Below are 13526 nucleotides of genomic sequence, written 5' to 3' on the forward strand. Positions count from 1 at the left end.
CTAACCAACTGGATCATGGAAGTTCAGGAGAACTTAAATGCTAATAGAAGTCCATTTAGTTTTCAGAAAGTTCCTGCTTCTGAGATCCTTGAAACAATTATGAAACAATTCCAAGCCAACCACCTATATCCCTGAAAAAGACCTGCTATTATATTCAGTAACCTTTAAAGTAAACATTGCTGTAGTAGTTGATTGAGAAAAGTTTAGAAGTTACTTCCCAAACACACTAGAGTGTGTTTTTATGACACCAAACAATTAAAGGAAGCCCCTAGTTGTTAATTCAACTCTTCAAGAACTATTGTGTGGGCTGGGGATATAGCTCAGTTGATAGAGTGCTTGCTTTCCTTGCATTCACAATGCCCTGGGTTCAATCCCCAGCACCACAAAAAAGAAAAGAACTATTGTGTCCTGACTAGGATTCCTGGATAAGAATGAAGTCTTTTCTCTAAATAGAAATATGTTTATTTTTTTCTCACTAAGAAACAAAACTTATTATAGTTCACAAATAATTATTCTAATAACCCACAGAAAGTCATTTTTTAATGTTAAAAAATTCTGTAACAACTCACTTTGGCTGAGCGCAAGTGGCACACGCCTATAATCCCAGCGACTCAGGAGACTGAGACAGGAGGAATTCAAAGCCAGACTCAGCAAAAAAAATGAGGCGTCAAACAACTCAGTGAGACCCTGTCTCTAAATAAAATACAAAAAATAGGACTGTGGGGGCTGGGGTTGTGTTTCAACCATAGAGCGTTTGCCTAGCACAGGCAGAGCTCTTGGTTCGATCCTCAGCACCACATAAAAATAAATAAATAAAATCAAGGTATTGTGTCCAACTACAACTAAAAAAATAAATATTAAATTTAAAAAAAAAAATAGGACTGGGAATGTGGCTCAGTGGTTGGGTGCCCTGAGTTCAATGCCTGGTACCCAAAAAATAAAAAGAATTACTTTGTATTAGAAAGTTAAAGCAAGATTGAAACTCCTCAAAAAAACAAGTTTGAAACATTATTGAGTAATTTGGGATTTATGAAATATTAGACTATGGGAAGAAGGTTTAGACTATATACAAGGTGTGCTGATTATTTGAGACAAGGTCTTTCTTTGACCTGCTTCAGTTTGATTTTCTTTTTTTTGTTGGAATGGACATTAAATCTGAAGAACCTCCAAAAGATGAATTCCAAGCAATAGGGGCCTCATGACTAAAACAGCTTTCAGAATGACTTGAAACTTGAAAGACTTTGAGCAGGAAATCTTGGGGGAAAAAAAGTATAAAATGCCTACTATAGGCTAGGCCTCATGTTAGTGTTCTAAAAATAAACCTACCCTTCAAGGGCTCCCACTTGGAGAAAAAAGCTGACATTTCTGCAGTTATGCTAATCAGATTTGCATTTTTTGCAAAACCCTTTAAGTTATGGGAAAATGTGGCTTAGAAAGGATGCAACTGAAAATGTTAAGAGATTAAACCAAACTATTCATAGTAGAAACAGAGGGAAGGGGACATGTTTAGGAAGTGTTAAGAAGGTAAATAAATTCCAAGGATTTCATGACCAAGCTTGGAGAAAAAGAAATTCTATAATGACTTCCAGATTTCTGGTATGGGCAACTGAATGGACTATAGTGTATTACCTAGAGGAAGAAAAGTGAGAGCAAAGTTGAAGCAGTAGATTCAGAGCATGAGAGAGACCAGGGCTGAAAATAGTTTTGATAGTCTTTAGCACACATATGATAGCTGAATCCATGGATGTGGGTGATATTTCTTGGAATGTATAAATAAAATAGCAGAACATTGAATCCTGAGAAACAATGACATTTAAGGGATCGAGAAAGAAAACAAAAGATTCTGGAAAAAAATACTTAGAAAAAGTGGACAAAATGGCTAGAGAGTTATTTTGAAGAAGAGAATATGTAGTAGAAGCCAAAATATGGGAGACTTTAAGAAGGAAGTAATCAGTAATACCTGGTGCTAATGAGACTAAAGACTTAAACCTTTTTTCAGTTTGACAATAGTCTAATCAAGATAAGATGGCATAGGATAAAATAGCAATTGGAAATAGTAAAGATCATACAGAAATTAATAAATTGGAATAATGAAGCTAATCAATCTGAAAAGTATTTATATATAATTGCCAAAACTATTCAGGTAAAAGAAGGAAAATGTGAAGTAAGAAGTAGACAGTTTATAGAGAGATGGTGGGAATTCATTTGAATTACAGAGTAATTCATGTAAACAAAAATCTTACTGGAAGGGCTAAGGATGTGGCTTAGTGGTAGAGCACTTGCCTAGCATGCACAAGGCCCTAGGTTGTATCCCCAGCATTGCAAAATAAAATAAAATAAAAAGGATTCTATAAAACTCTTATCTTTAAAATTGTTTTTTATCAAATTGAGTTACAGCATGAATAATACAAATCTCAAAATTGACTCAAAATAAAACGTCAAAATAGTTATGTAACCAGAAACAAAAGTACAGAAAGAATTAGCTCTCCAAAAAATTTCAATAACAGGTGATTTTTACAAAAGTTCATTGTTCAGATGATTTCCTGACATGTAAATTGTTAAAAAGCACAAAGAGACCTAATTCATTCTTAAAGGCTAGTGTATACCACAACAAATACATCACAAAAGAAAGTCAAACCAATCACACTTACAAGCCATGGATGTAGGTGATATTTCTTAGAATGTATAAATTAAATAGCAGAAGATTGAATACTAAGCAACAATGATATTTAAGGGATCAGAAAAGGAAAAAAAAAGATTCTGTTTATGTTTTATATTCTTACAAATATAAATGTACAGGTAAACTTAAATATTTGCCACTAAAATTTAATTAGCAAATGTTTTCTTGAGTGTCTCTGTGGCTGGTACTATAATTAGTGTTGGTAGTAAGTACTATTATAATACAGCTCTTGCCTTTTTGATTGAAAAGGCAGGCATGAAAACAATTTCTTCTATCATAACATTTTTGAAATGTAAATAAGCTGTGTATTCTTATATTACCCTAAGATAAGCACAGGAGTCTTTCTGAAAGATGCAGTAACTGAATTAAGCTAGGACTTCACCAGTGGATACACAGAAATTACATGTGTGCCCTAACTAAAGGCCCAGAAACCAAAGTACACAGCTTGTTAACAAATTACAAGAGTGCTAAGTGTGATAAAAGAAAAGCCTGGGGAAACAATAACCTAATTATTATTAACTTGTTCTTACTTACTGGTAGGATTTTTATTCTATAGGCAATGGGGGCCATTGAAGATTTTTAAGTAAGAGTACTAATCACCTATGCATTTGGCATTTTGAAAAATAGATGAGGTGCATGAGCCAGAAACATAGACTTAGGAGACTAAACTATATCCTGTGCAATAAATGGTAAGGACCCATACCAAGGTTACTACAGTGAGGATGGAGAAAAGAAATTGGAAGGCGGAGACAACAGAATTCAGGACTGAAGTGAACAGTTGGATGTGAAGGCTAGAAAAGTGAAATAAAAAGAATGTCTAGGTACATTGTATCTGGCAAATGGGCATGTGATGTTGTTCTTTACCTTGATATTTAATGAGAGAGAGGTACAGAACAGAGTTGCAGTCTGGGATATGCTGAGTTTCAGGTCTCTGGGACATCAAAGTATAAAATCAGTATGTGTATATATGTATATTTTAACAGGCAGGTTGTTAAAAGTCAAAAGATCTCCCAGATGTGATGTGAGAGAGCACTCTCCCAAGTGAGCAAGTGAGACTACAGCCAGGATCAGAATCCTGGAAGAATATCTATATCCAAATTATGAATAGAAAAAGAAACGTAAAGGAATGTGAAGAGGGACCTTCCAAGACAGAGATGAAATCAGGAGATTCCATGGTCTTAGAAACCAAGGAAGGGCTTTTTAAAAAGAAGCTATTAGTAACCACAATTAGTACTAAAATGACAAATAGAATTAAATATCTGAAAGGTATCCATTGGCTTTAGAATTTAAGATGTTACTGAAGAGCCAGGGGTGTGCTTAGTGATAGAGGACATGCTTAGCATTCCAGGACCTGGGTTTGATCCCCAGCCAACCCACCAGCCTGGATTGAAGAGGTTGAGGGGAGGAAAGAAGTTACTAGTGACATTTGCAGAAATGGCTTCATGCAGCCAACAAGCCAAAAACCATATTACTGTGAGTTGAGGTGTGGATAGTAGAAAAGGAGATATAGTATTATGAATAGATTTGCCTTTGTGGATTATTCTACATTACAATACTACCAATATTTGAATCTGAACAAAGGATTTGGAACAGTAGTAAGAAAAGAGATGTGTAGAAAAGGTTTTTGGGTTTTGTGGTTTTGTTTGGTTTTGCCAGATAAGGGAATTGTTTGGTTTTAATGATGTGAGAGGGAGTTGAAGGGAATGAGGATAAAGTTTAAATATTAGGAATAAAAGAATGCACATTTAAAGTATTCAAAGAAAGAAAGAAAAGCTGGGTGTAACAGTGTACACCTGTTATCTCAATGACTTGGCAGGCTGAAGCAGGAAGATTGTAAGTTTGAGGCCAGCCTCAGCAATTTAGCAAGGCCCTAAGCAATTTTTAGCAAAACTCAGTCTCAAAATAAAACATAAAAAGGTCTGTGGATGTAGCTCAGTGGTAAAGCACTCCTGGGTTCAATCACCAGTACCAAAATATTAAAAAAATTTTAAAAGAAGGAAAACTCTCACACGATTATGTTGATTAGAGGCAGGAAGTAATGGAATTCCACATTGGTGGTTTCTGTTAGTGATTAAAAAGAGAAGCTCATCTAATTGAAGTAATTATGGTATCTTGGATTATCAACAACTTGAGCTCTTTATTAAATAAATGAGGAAAATACTAAAAAAGTATGCCAAATATTTTTTTCTTTAATTTTTTCTCTTTTTGCCTCAATGAATATATTTATTTTTATAATCAGGGGAAAAAATGCTTAATTGACATTTATTTGGTAGAGTTGATATGGAAAGTAGAAACTGGTAAACATGGTTTTGACCAGCCATGAGAAACTATTAGGATGTCCTTTCGTCTTATTGCAGGTAAATTTAACGAAACCACTTATTAACTTGTTAGTCCCTTCAAAAATAACGTGTACATTTAGAAAACATCTTTTGAGTTTGAATGTCTGGTTTTGATTTCTGACCCTATGCTAACTGTGTGAACCCAAGCAAAAAGCATTCTTTCCAATCCACTCCTCTCATGTGTAAAATGAGAACATTCTGTAGATGGGATTGTCTTTAATAAGTATATTTATTTCATTACCTTATCTTTTGCCAAATAAACTAAGCTTTTCCAAAAAACATATTTTTTTAAATTTCATTCTTGTATGTGTAGAGTCATCATCTCAAAAAAAAAAAAAAACCTGTCAGCTCTTTATACATTTTTCTTTTTTCTGTTTCCTGTGGGAAATATTTTCTTGATCTACCTGAAGAAAACTTTTAATCACAGCCATCAACTGGTATCAGCAGTTATCAACAGGAAATGAACTTTAGACACAGTTCTTCAGTTTGGGTTTCAACTTATTTCCAAGGTCAAGCTTCAAAAAGATTAAATATGATTACCTTATTACTCTTTCAAAAGAATGTATAACTATAACCAAGTAGCAAGTATTATGCAATAAAATTAATATTAAAAAATTCTCTTTTAACATCTCAGAAAGTGAACACACAAATGGGAAGCTACATATATATGAAGTATATAAAATATAAAGTATATAAAATATAAAAAATGTAGACAGCAAAAATAATTTATACTTATTAATATGTTGGTATAACAATATTAATAATATGTAATAATGTGATGTGTATAATATTTATATAATATATGTGAGTATTTATAAAGCACTCCCACAGCTACCAATAGAAATACATATTAGTACTTTGGGTTTTTGTTTTTGTTTTTATTTGGTTTTGGTTTGGTTTTTTTGGTTGTTGTTTTTATGTTTTGCTTTTTGTTTTTGTGTTTTGTTTTGTTTGAGTTGCTAGGTATCAAACCCAGGGCCTCATACGTGCTAGGTAAGCACTCTACTACTGAGCTACATTACCAGCCCTAGTAATCTTATTTTAAAGTTTCTTTGGAATCAGTTCCTCTTTGAAGAATAATAAAATGTTTGGACAAACAATAGATTGGAGGTCAAAAAGACTAGAAGAAATAACATTGGAATAGTTAGTTGATTGAGAATATAAAAGTTAGCCAGGCGAAGTGGCTCATGCTTGTAATATCAGCTCCTCAGGAGCCTGAGGTAGGAAGATCACAAGTTCAAGGCCAGCCTAGGCAACTTGTCTCAAAAAATGAAAAAAAGGCAGTGGGTGTTGCTTAGTAGTAGAATTCTTGCCTGTAGGGCCCTGGATTCAATCCCCAGTATTGCCTAAACAAATGATAACAGAAAAAGAATATAAAATTATATGATCTGTTAAGTTTCTTTGATGTATAGTTATGATTCTCAACCAAAGTTTTATTCCCCAAGTTGAATACAATGATAACAGAAAGCAAGAGAAGTGTGAGAACTCTGAAAGAGGAAGTTCAAAAGCTGGATGATCTTTACCAACAAAAAGTTAAGGTAAGAACTTGGCTGATTTGTTCAAGTTAGCCAAAACTGTGTCATGATTGACTTACCATATAGTCTAACATTAAAACTGAAATCTTTATGTTTGATTGTCTTCTTAAAATTTGTTGTAAATCATTTATTCTGTCCTTTAAAGGACTTTTTTCTGGATTCAGGTTATTTCAGCATAGAACATATCTGGTATTTTATACTTGCGTATGTGATTCAGTATTCTTACAAGACAAAAACATATTTTAAACATATGTCTTCTACCTCTTTATAGAGATTCAGTGTTATATACTCGTAAAGTTGAGCACCAGTAAAGTCTTATTGTATGCATAATTGCCTATCAAGAGTCCTTGTGTTGCTGGGTGGGATTAGAAAACAAAAAATAGTCATTGCATGCCCATAATCCCAACTGCTTCAGAAGCTAAGGTTGAAGAATGGCAAGTTTAAAGCCAACCTCGGCAACTTAACCCGACCCTGTTTCAAAATAAAAAGGATTGAGGATGAAAACTATTTTCATGAAATCTAGAAGGCAGATAAAATATTAAGATTGATTCTTAATTACTTTATATGTCACCCCCTGACCAGCATTTTACTTAGAGAAGTATTCAAATGACTCTGTTCATTACCACTTAGACAATTTACGTGAAATTTTGAGCTATACCATTACTAATGCTAGCAAAGTATCAGGAATTGAAAACTTTTTTCTTATTCTGTATATTTGGAACCCATGCGTTTTATTATTATTATTATTATTGTTGTTGTTGTTGTTGTTTGGGGTTTTTTTTTAAGTAGCATCAAATTTTTAGAAAATTTACCACAAAATATGATCTATATGTGAGATATTTAATAATAATTTTTGTTTTATCATGTATTCTCCATGACAGTGCTTAAGTTTATTCTCTGAAGCACTTAAATGAAAGACTTTAGGATACATACTTTATCTTCAAAAACCTAGAAATTGTATTTGGGCTTCTTTGTGCACAGTTAATGCCATTGTGAAATAATGACCTAAAAAATTCAGGTTTGTAGAAAAAAAGTGTCAAAATAAAATAGTCAGACTTGAAAATTCTGAATTAAAGCTATACAGACCTCTTGAAAAAGTCACATCTGTGTTATATTTATAATACAGAATTCCCAATGGGAATGAAAGTGGTAAGCATCCTGAGAATATAAATGATGCAGTCTAGATTGTTTTAAAATGCTTTGCATACTTTTTTAAATCTACCTTGAATATATGGAATATGAATATCAAAAACATGTAACCATGACTTTATCCTAATAGGAAGCTGAGGAAGAGGATGAAAAATTGGCCAATGAGCTTGAGTCCTTGGAGAAACACAAGCACCAGCTGGAAAGTGCTGTTAATGAGGGCCTCAGTGAAGCTATGAATGAGTTAGATGCTGTTCAGCGGGAGTAAGTTCATCTCGCCAAGATTTATTTGTTTATTAGTTGCTTATAATTTCTATAAATCTATATCTAATTTTTTCCTTTAATTCCTATTATAAAGTTATTTGTGGTGGAGAGAGTGGTGAATAGAACTTAAGCAAAACAACTTAAAACGTTAGATACATTCTTCTACTGTTATAGTTATTGCCTGCAAGAAATGATTCATTTTAAATTTAATTGATTAGTGAATTTTAATCACTGAAAACAAAATAACATTTTTTTTAAATATTTATTTTTTTTAGTTGTAGTTGGACACAATACTTTTATTGCATTCATTTATTTTTATGTGGTGCTGAGGATCGAACCTAGGTCCCCCGCACATGCTAGGCAAGTGCTCTACCACTGAGCCACAATCCCAGCTCCACAAAATAACATTTTAAATCAGTTCAAATAAATTTGACTACTTGATAGTGAATTTTAATAAGCCCCACTAAATTTCTTTTTTAAATTTCCTAGAAATTATGTGTATTATATAGTAAAATGTGATTATATTATAAATTACAGAGTCATTGTGCTGTAATACAACTTATACTTCGCTAATAATTGCCATGCTGTGCAAAATAATGCAGTAAAACTTATAGGACCTTTAGGAAAATTGGTATTAGGCACAACACTCAAAAACTACATCAGATGAGCAAATAATGACGACCTAATAAAAACTTTTAGCATAACTGTACACATGTTGAATACTTAGGAAATATGCAAATGCACAATAAACATGGGATCTTTCACCTTAAAAAGACATGCTATTTGCTTTGAGAAATGGGCATTCAGAGGGTTGTAGCCTCTGAGTTGTTATGAGGAGGTAGAAGGAGATTTATCTGATATGGAATGGAAAATTTTATAACACTGGTTATGGACACATGTCATGATCACATTTGAACTGAGAGAGTACACATCTGAGGTATGTGCTTGTGTATATTTTGTGTGTACCTTCATGTCTGGATACAGCTGTGTGCAGTTTTCTACATTCATCAAATATTTCTCAAGGAGAAAATTGGCATAAGCCAGCACAAATTTGCATTATTCTCATATCACTACCAGATTTTTGAAATTAATTGAAAGTTACATAGGAAGAATTTATGATTATATTGTGCAACCTATATAAAAATCAACATACTAAATAATTAATCCATAATATTCTGTGTACATTGGTATGAATATATACATTTTTCAAGTCTTATATGGCCCTCAAATAACTAAAAGACATCTCACACTGAGGTTGCAAGGACAATACTTGAGAAAGTGACACATCTTCATTTCTTTATTTGTAGTCTAGGGATAAAATACACAGCAGAGGTTTATTTGATCTCTATTTTGTTTTGAATTTGAATTCCTAAAGGTAAGATTTCTACTCCCCTCTTTGCAATTTTCTGTCTTAAAAGCATTGTGTTGGGGCTGGGGATGTGGCTCAAGTGGTAGCGCGCTCGCCTGGCATGCGTGCAGCCCGGGTTCAATCCTCAGTACCACATACCAACAAAGATGTTGTGTCCGCCGAAAACTAAAAAATAATAAATATTAAAAAATTCTCTCTCTCTCTCTCTCTCTCCTCTCTCTCTCTCTCTTAAAAAAAAAAAAAAGTTTAAAAAAAAAAGCATTATAATCCCTTTGGAGACTTAGGTAAGCTCATTTAGGGCTGGGGATGATGAAGCTCAGTGGTAGATCACTTGCCTAACATGCACAATTCCCTGCATTCCATCCCCAAAGCCACAAGTTAATAATAATAACCTCTTACTCCACAGCTTTCTTTGATAAAGCATGCGGTTTTGGTGCTTTTTGGTTTTGTTGGCTTACAAAGCATCTTTGAAAAATATTACTTCTGTTTTAATGATTGATAGCTAGAACTAAATGAATTACATGTATAGTAAGCATTACAGACTAATCACAGCTTGGTTTTATTGAATATGAAAATAGGAGGTGAGCCAACTAGACCTGATATATTAGTTTATTTTCTAGACAACTTTAAAAAATGTTTTTATTCTTCAGGTACCAACTAGTTGTGCAGACTACAACTGAAGAAAGACGAAAAGTCAGAAATAACTTGCAGCGTCTTTTAGAAATGATTGCTACACATGTAGGGTCTATTGAGGTAAGTGTGAAATTCTTTAAAACTTTAATATATTTCTGCTCTGTCTTTATAGGAATTAATATAGTTAATTTCATTTATATGGAAAATATCTTAGTAAAAATTTGCCAGAAAAAATCTGTCTAGTGTGTGACCAGGGGATATAAGAGAATGTTTGTGCACTTTATAAAGTAATCTGTTTTGTTCACTTAAATGACATACAATAATATTTTTATATCAACAATCTATAATGGTATTGCATGTTCAACTTAACAAAAACATATTAAAACGTTTGGGATTTAATTAAGATTGAGAAGAAAGAGCATATCTTTATAATAAGTGTTTTGCCTTATCCCTAGCTTTCCAATAGCTTAATAGTATACCAATAAAACTATTCATCCAGTGCTGAGGCTGTAGCTCAGTGGTAAAGTTCTTGCTTCGCATGTGTGAGGCACTGGGTTCAATCCTCAGCACCACATAAAAATAAATATAAGATACTGTGTGTTCATTCACAACTAAATTAAAAATATATATATATATTCACCAAACTTATAATGCCAAGCCCTAAACGCTAAGATAAATTCCTGAACCATAGAATTCCTGGGTACTTTTTTTGGATGATAATGTATTTCCAGTTGAAAATGGTTTAAAAAAATACTCATCACATCACCTTAATAGGCTTTCATTTGTTCAAAATATGAGCATATGCTGCCCTACTTCCCATCATCTCTCCTGAAAGACCTTGAAACTGCTCTTTTAAAAACACAACTGATAAAGAATTAATATCCAGAAATATGATGGCCTTTAAAAATAAATAAAAATAGTGAAAGACCCAAATGAAAATTTCAGAAAAGCACAAATGGAGCAATAAACATATGAAAATATATAACATATTCCACATTCAAAAAGTTAGCCAAAGCCTGGAGTGGTGGCACACACCTGTAATCCCAGCAGTTTGGGAGGCTAAGGCAGGAGGATCACGAGTTCAAAGCCAGTCTCAGCAAAAAGCAAGGCACTAAGCAACTCAGCGAGACTCTGTCTCTAAATAAAATACAAAATAAGACTGGGCATGTAGCTCAGTGGTCATGTGCACCTGAGATTAGTCCCCAGTACCCAAAAAAAAAGAAAAGAAAAGTTGTCCAAAGATTAATGTTTAATAATTCCCAAAGTAGAGAGATAGAAGTTCTCATTTACTGCAGTGATTGTACAAATTATAATAGTTTTAGAAAACAACATGGCAATCCTTAATATAACTATGCACCCTGGTTTTTTTTTTTTTAATAACTTTATTTTATTTATTTATTTTTGTACGTGTGCTGATGGTTGAACCCAGTGCCTCCTATGTGATGGGTGAGCACTCTACCTCTAGGGCACTATATTGAGTTGAATAGTGCCACCCAGAATTCTTGTCTTACCAGGATTTCAGAATATAACATTATTAGGAAGTACTAATTGGTTGAAATCATATTGGATTAGCACAGGCCCTCAATCTACTATCTGATATCGTTATATGAAATCCATGTGAAACAGAGGTAGAGATTAGAGTGAGTGATGCAGCTGTAAGCTAAAGAGCACCAAGAATTTCCTGGAACTGCCAGAAACAGAAGCAGCAACAAAGGATTCTCCCCTGTATCCTTCAGAGAGCACCATCCTGCTTACATCTTGATCTCAGACTTATGAGAGAATAAATGTCTGTTATTTTAAGCCACCTAGTTTGTGGTGATTTTTTTTTATGGTATCATTCATAATAGCAAAAAAAAAATAATAATAACATGGTATGCTACTCTCTTATGTTTGTTGTAACTAATTATCACCAACTTAATTAATAGCTTAAAATAACACATGTTCATTACCTTACAGTTAGGGAGGTTAGAAGTCTAATGTGGGTTCACAGGGCTGCAGCCCTTCAAGGGCTTTAGGGTAGAATCCATTTCTTTCCCTTTTCCAGCTTCTAGAGTCCCCTACAGTCCTTGGCTTGTAGTTCCTTCTTCTATCTTCAAAGCCAGCAGCAGGGTAGATTTCTCCTCTCTGCCCTCTTCTGTTTTCTTCTCTCTCTGACTCTGATACAACTAATTCCCTCTTATAAAGACCTTGTGGTTACATTGGGCCTACCCAGATAATGCAGAATAATCACCTTTTCTTGAGATTCTTAGCTTTAAAAAAGAAAATTAAAAAAATTTTAATCGCATCTGTAAAGTTCCTTTACCATACACAATAGCATAGCCACAGATTCCTGGAATTAAGGCATGATCAGCTCTGGGGAGATCATTGTTTTCAGCCTGCTGTATCTGGAAATGAACAAAAATTCACTAATAGTAAATTCACTAATAGAAACAAAAATTCACTAATAGAAAGAAAGATAAGAAAATATTGATACAGTCATATTTAAATGCTATGCAGCACTATATCATATAAATCCCTGCACAAACTAAGATGTGATTAGGTAATTTATAATCTTATGGAACCACCATTATGTGTATACTACATCATTGTCCAAAACATCATTATGTGGTACATAACAACCTATTAGAGATACATATATATCTCTCTATGTGGTAAAAGTATAAAGAAAATCAAAACATTCAGGCAAGTAGTATCTCTGGGGAAGAAAAGAGGGGAATCTCATTAAGAAAGAACACAGGGCCAACATGGTAGATACAAGAATATTCCTTTTATTTCTATTGTTAACAAATATTTCACTCTTGTTTGTAAATTTCACACTTTGAACAAATTAATGTTTCTACATTAACAATTTCTAATTGTTTCTACTAGAAACATCTTGAGGAGCAGATTACTAAAGTCGATAGAGAATATGAAGAATGCATGTCTGAAGATCTCTTGAAAAATATTAGAGAGATTACAGAAAAATATAAGAAGAATGCTGCTCTACTTAAGGCTTCTGGTGAATGAAGATCAAGTGCTGATTATCTTTTATAAAAATAGTTTGTTAACTGAAAATATGTAAAACCTGAAATTATGATAATTTGTTGATCATTTTTAGATGAAATAGCTGAGTTTTATATGTATCTATAGTTAATAAAACTACATTTGTACAGTGTTTTTTCTCACATTTCTTTACCTAACTTCAATTGGTGAGAAGATAGGTAGTGTGGTCGAAATCAGAAATTAGCCAAGTACCGTGTGAACCAAATCAGACACAGCCATTCATTTACATGTTGTCTGACTGTTTTCCCACTATAATGGCAGAGTTGAGTATATACAACAGAGACCTTGTGACCTGCAAAGCCAGAAATGTTGACTCTAAAGTCCCTTATAGGAAAAGATTACTGACCACTTGTATAAAGTATACATGGTTAGTATTGCCTAATTTTGAAACTTGGTCTTTTTCTTGTTTTGTTTTGTTTTGTTTTGTACTGGGGATTGAACCCAGGGACACTTTACCACTGAGCCACATCCCCGGCCCTTTTTATTTATTTATTTGTTTATTTATTTATTTAAATTCT

The 13526-nt window shown here is 33.4% G+C and overlaps 1 protein-coding gene across 1 annotated transcript in view; it reads left to right on the plus strand.

Moving 5' to 3' along the window:
- The window catches only part of Ndc80 (NDC80 kinetochore complex component), a 39003-nt gene extending 26031 nt beyond the window's left edge, over positions 1 to 12972 (plus strand). Inside the window, exons 14-17 of the mRNA XM_026394540.2 lie at positions 6465 to 6557; positions 7834 to 7964; positions 9984 to 10086; positions 12835 to 12972. Of these exons, the coding sequence (XP_026250325.2) occupies positions 6465 to 6557; positions 7834 to 7964; positions 9984 to 10086; positions 12835 to 12972 (465 nt within the window). The remainder of the gene's footprint in view (positions 1 to 6464; positions 6558 to 7833; positions 7965 to 9983; positions 10087 to 12834) is intronic.
- Positions 12973 to 13526: the final 554 nt, after the last annotated feature.

The sequence above is a fragment of the Urocitellus parryii genome, chromosome 13, assembly GCF_045843805.1.
Source record: "Urocitellus parryii isolate mUroPar1 chromosome 13, mUroPar1.hap1, whole genome shotgun sequence".
NCBI lineage: Eukaryota > Metazoa > Chordata > Mammalia > Rodentia > Sciuridae > Urocitellus > Urocitellus parryii.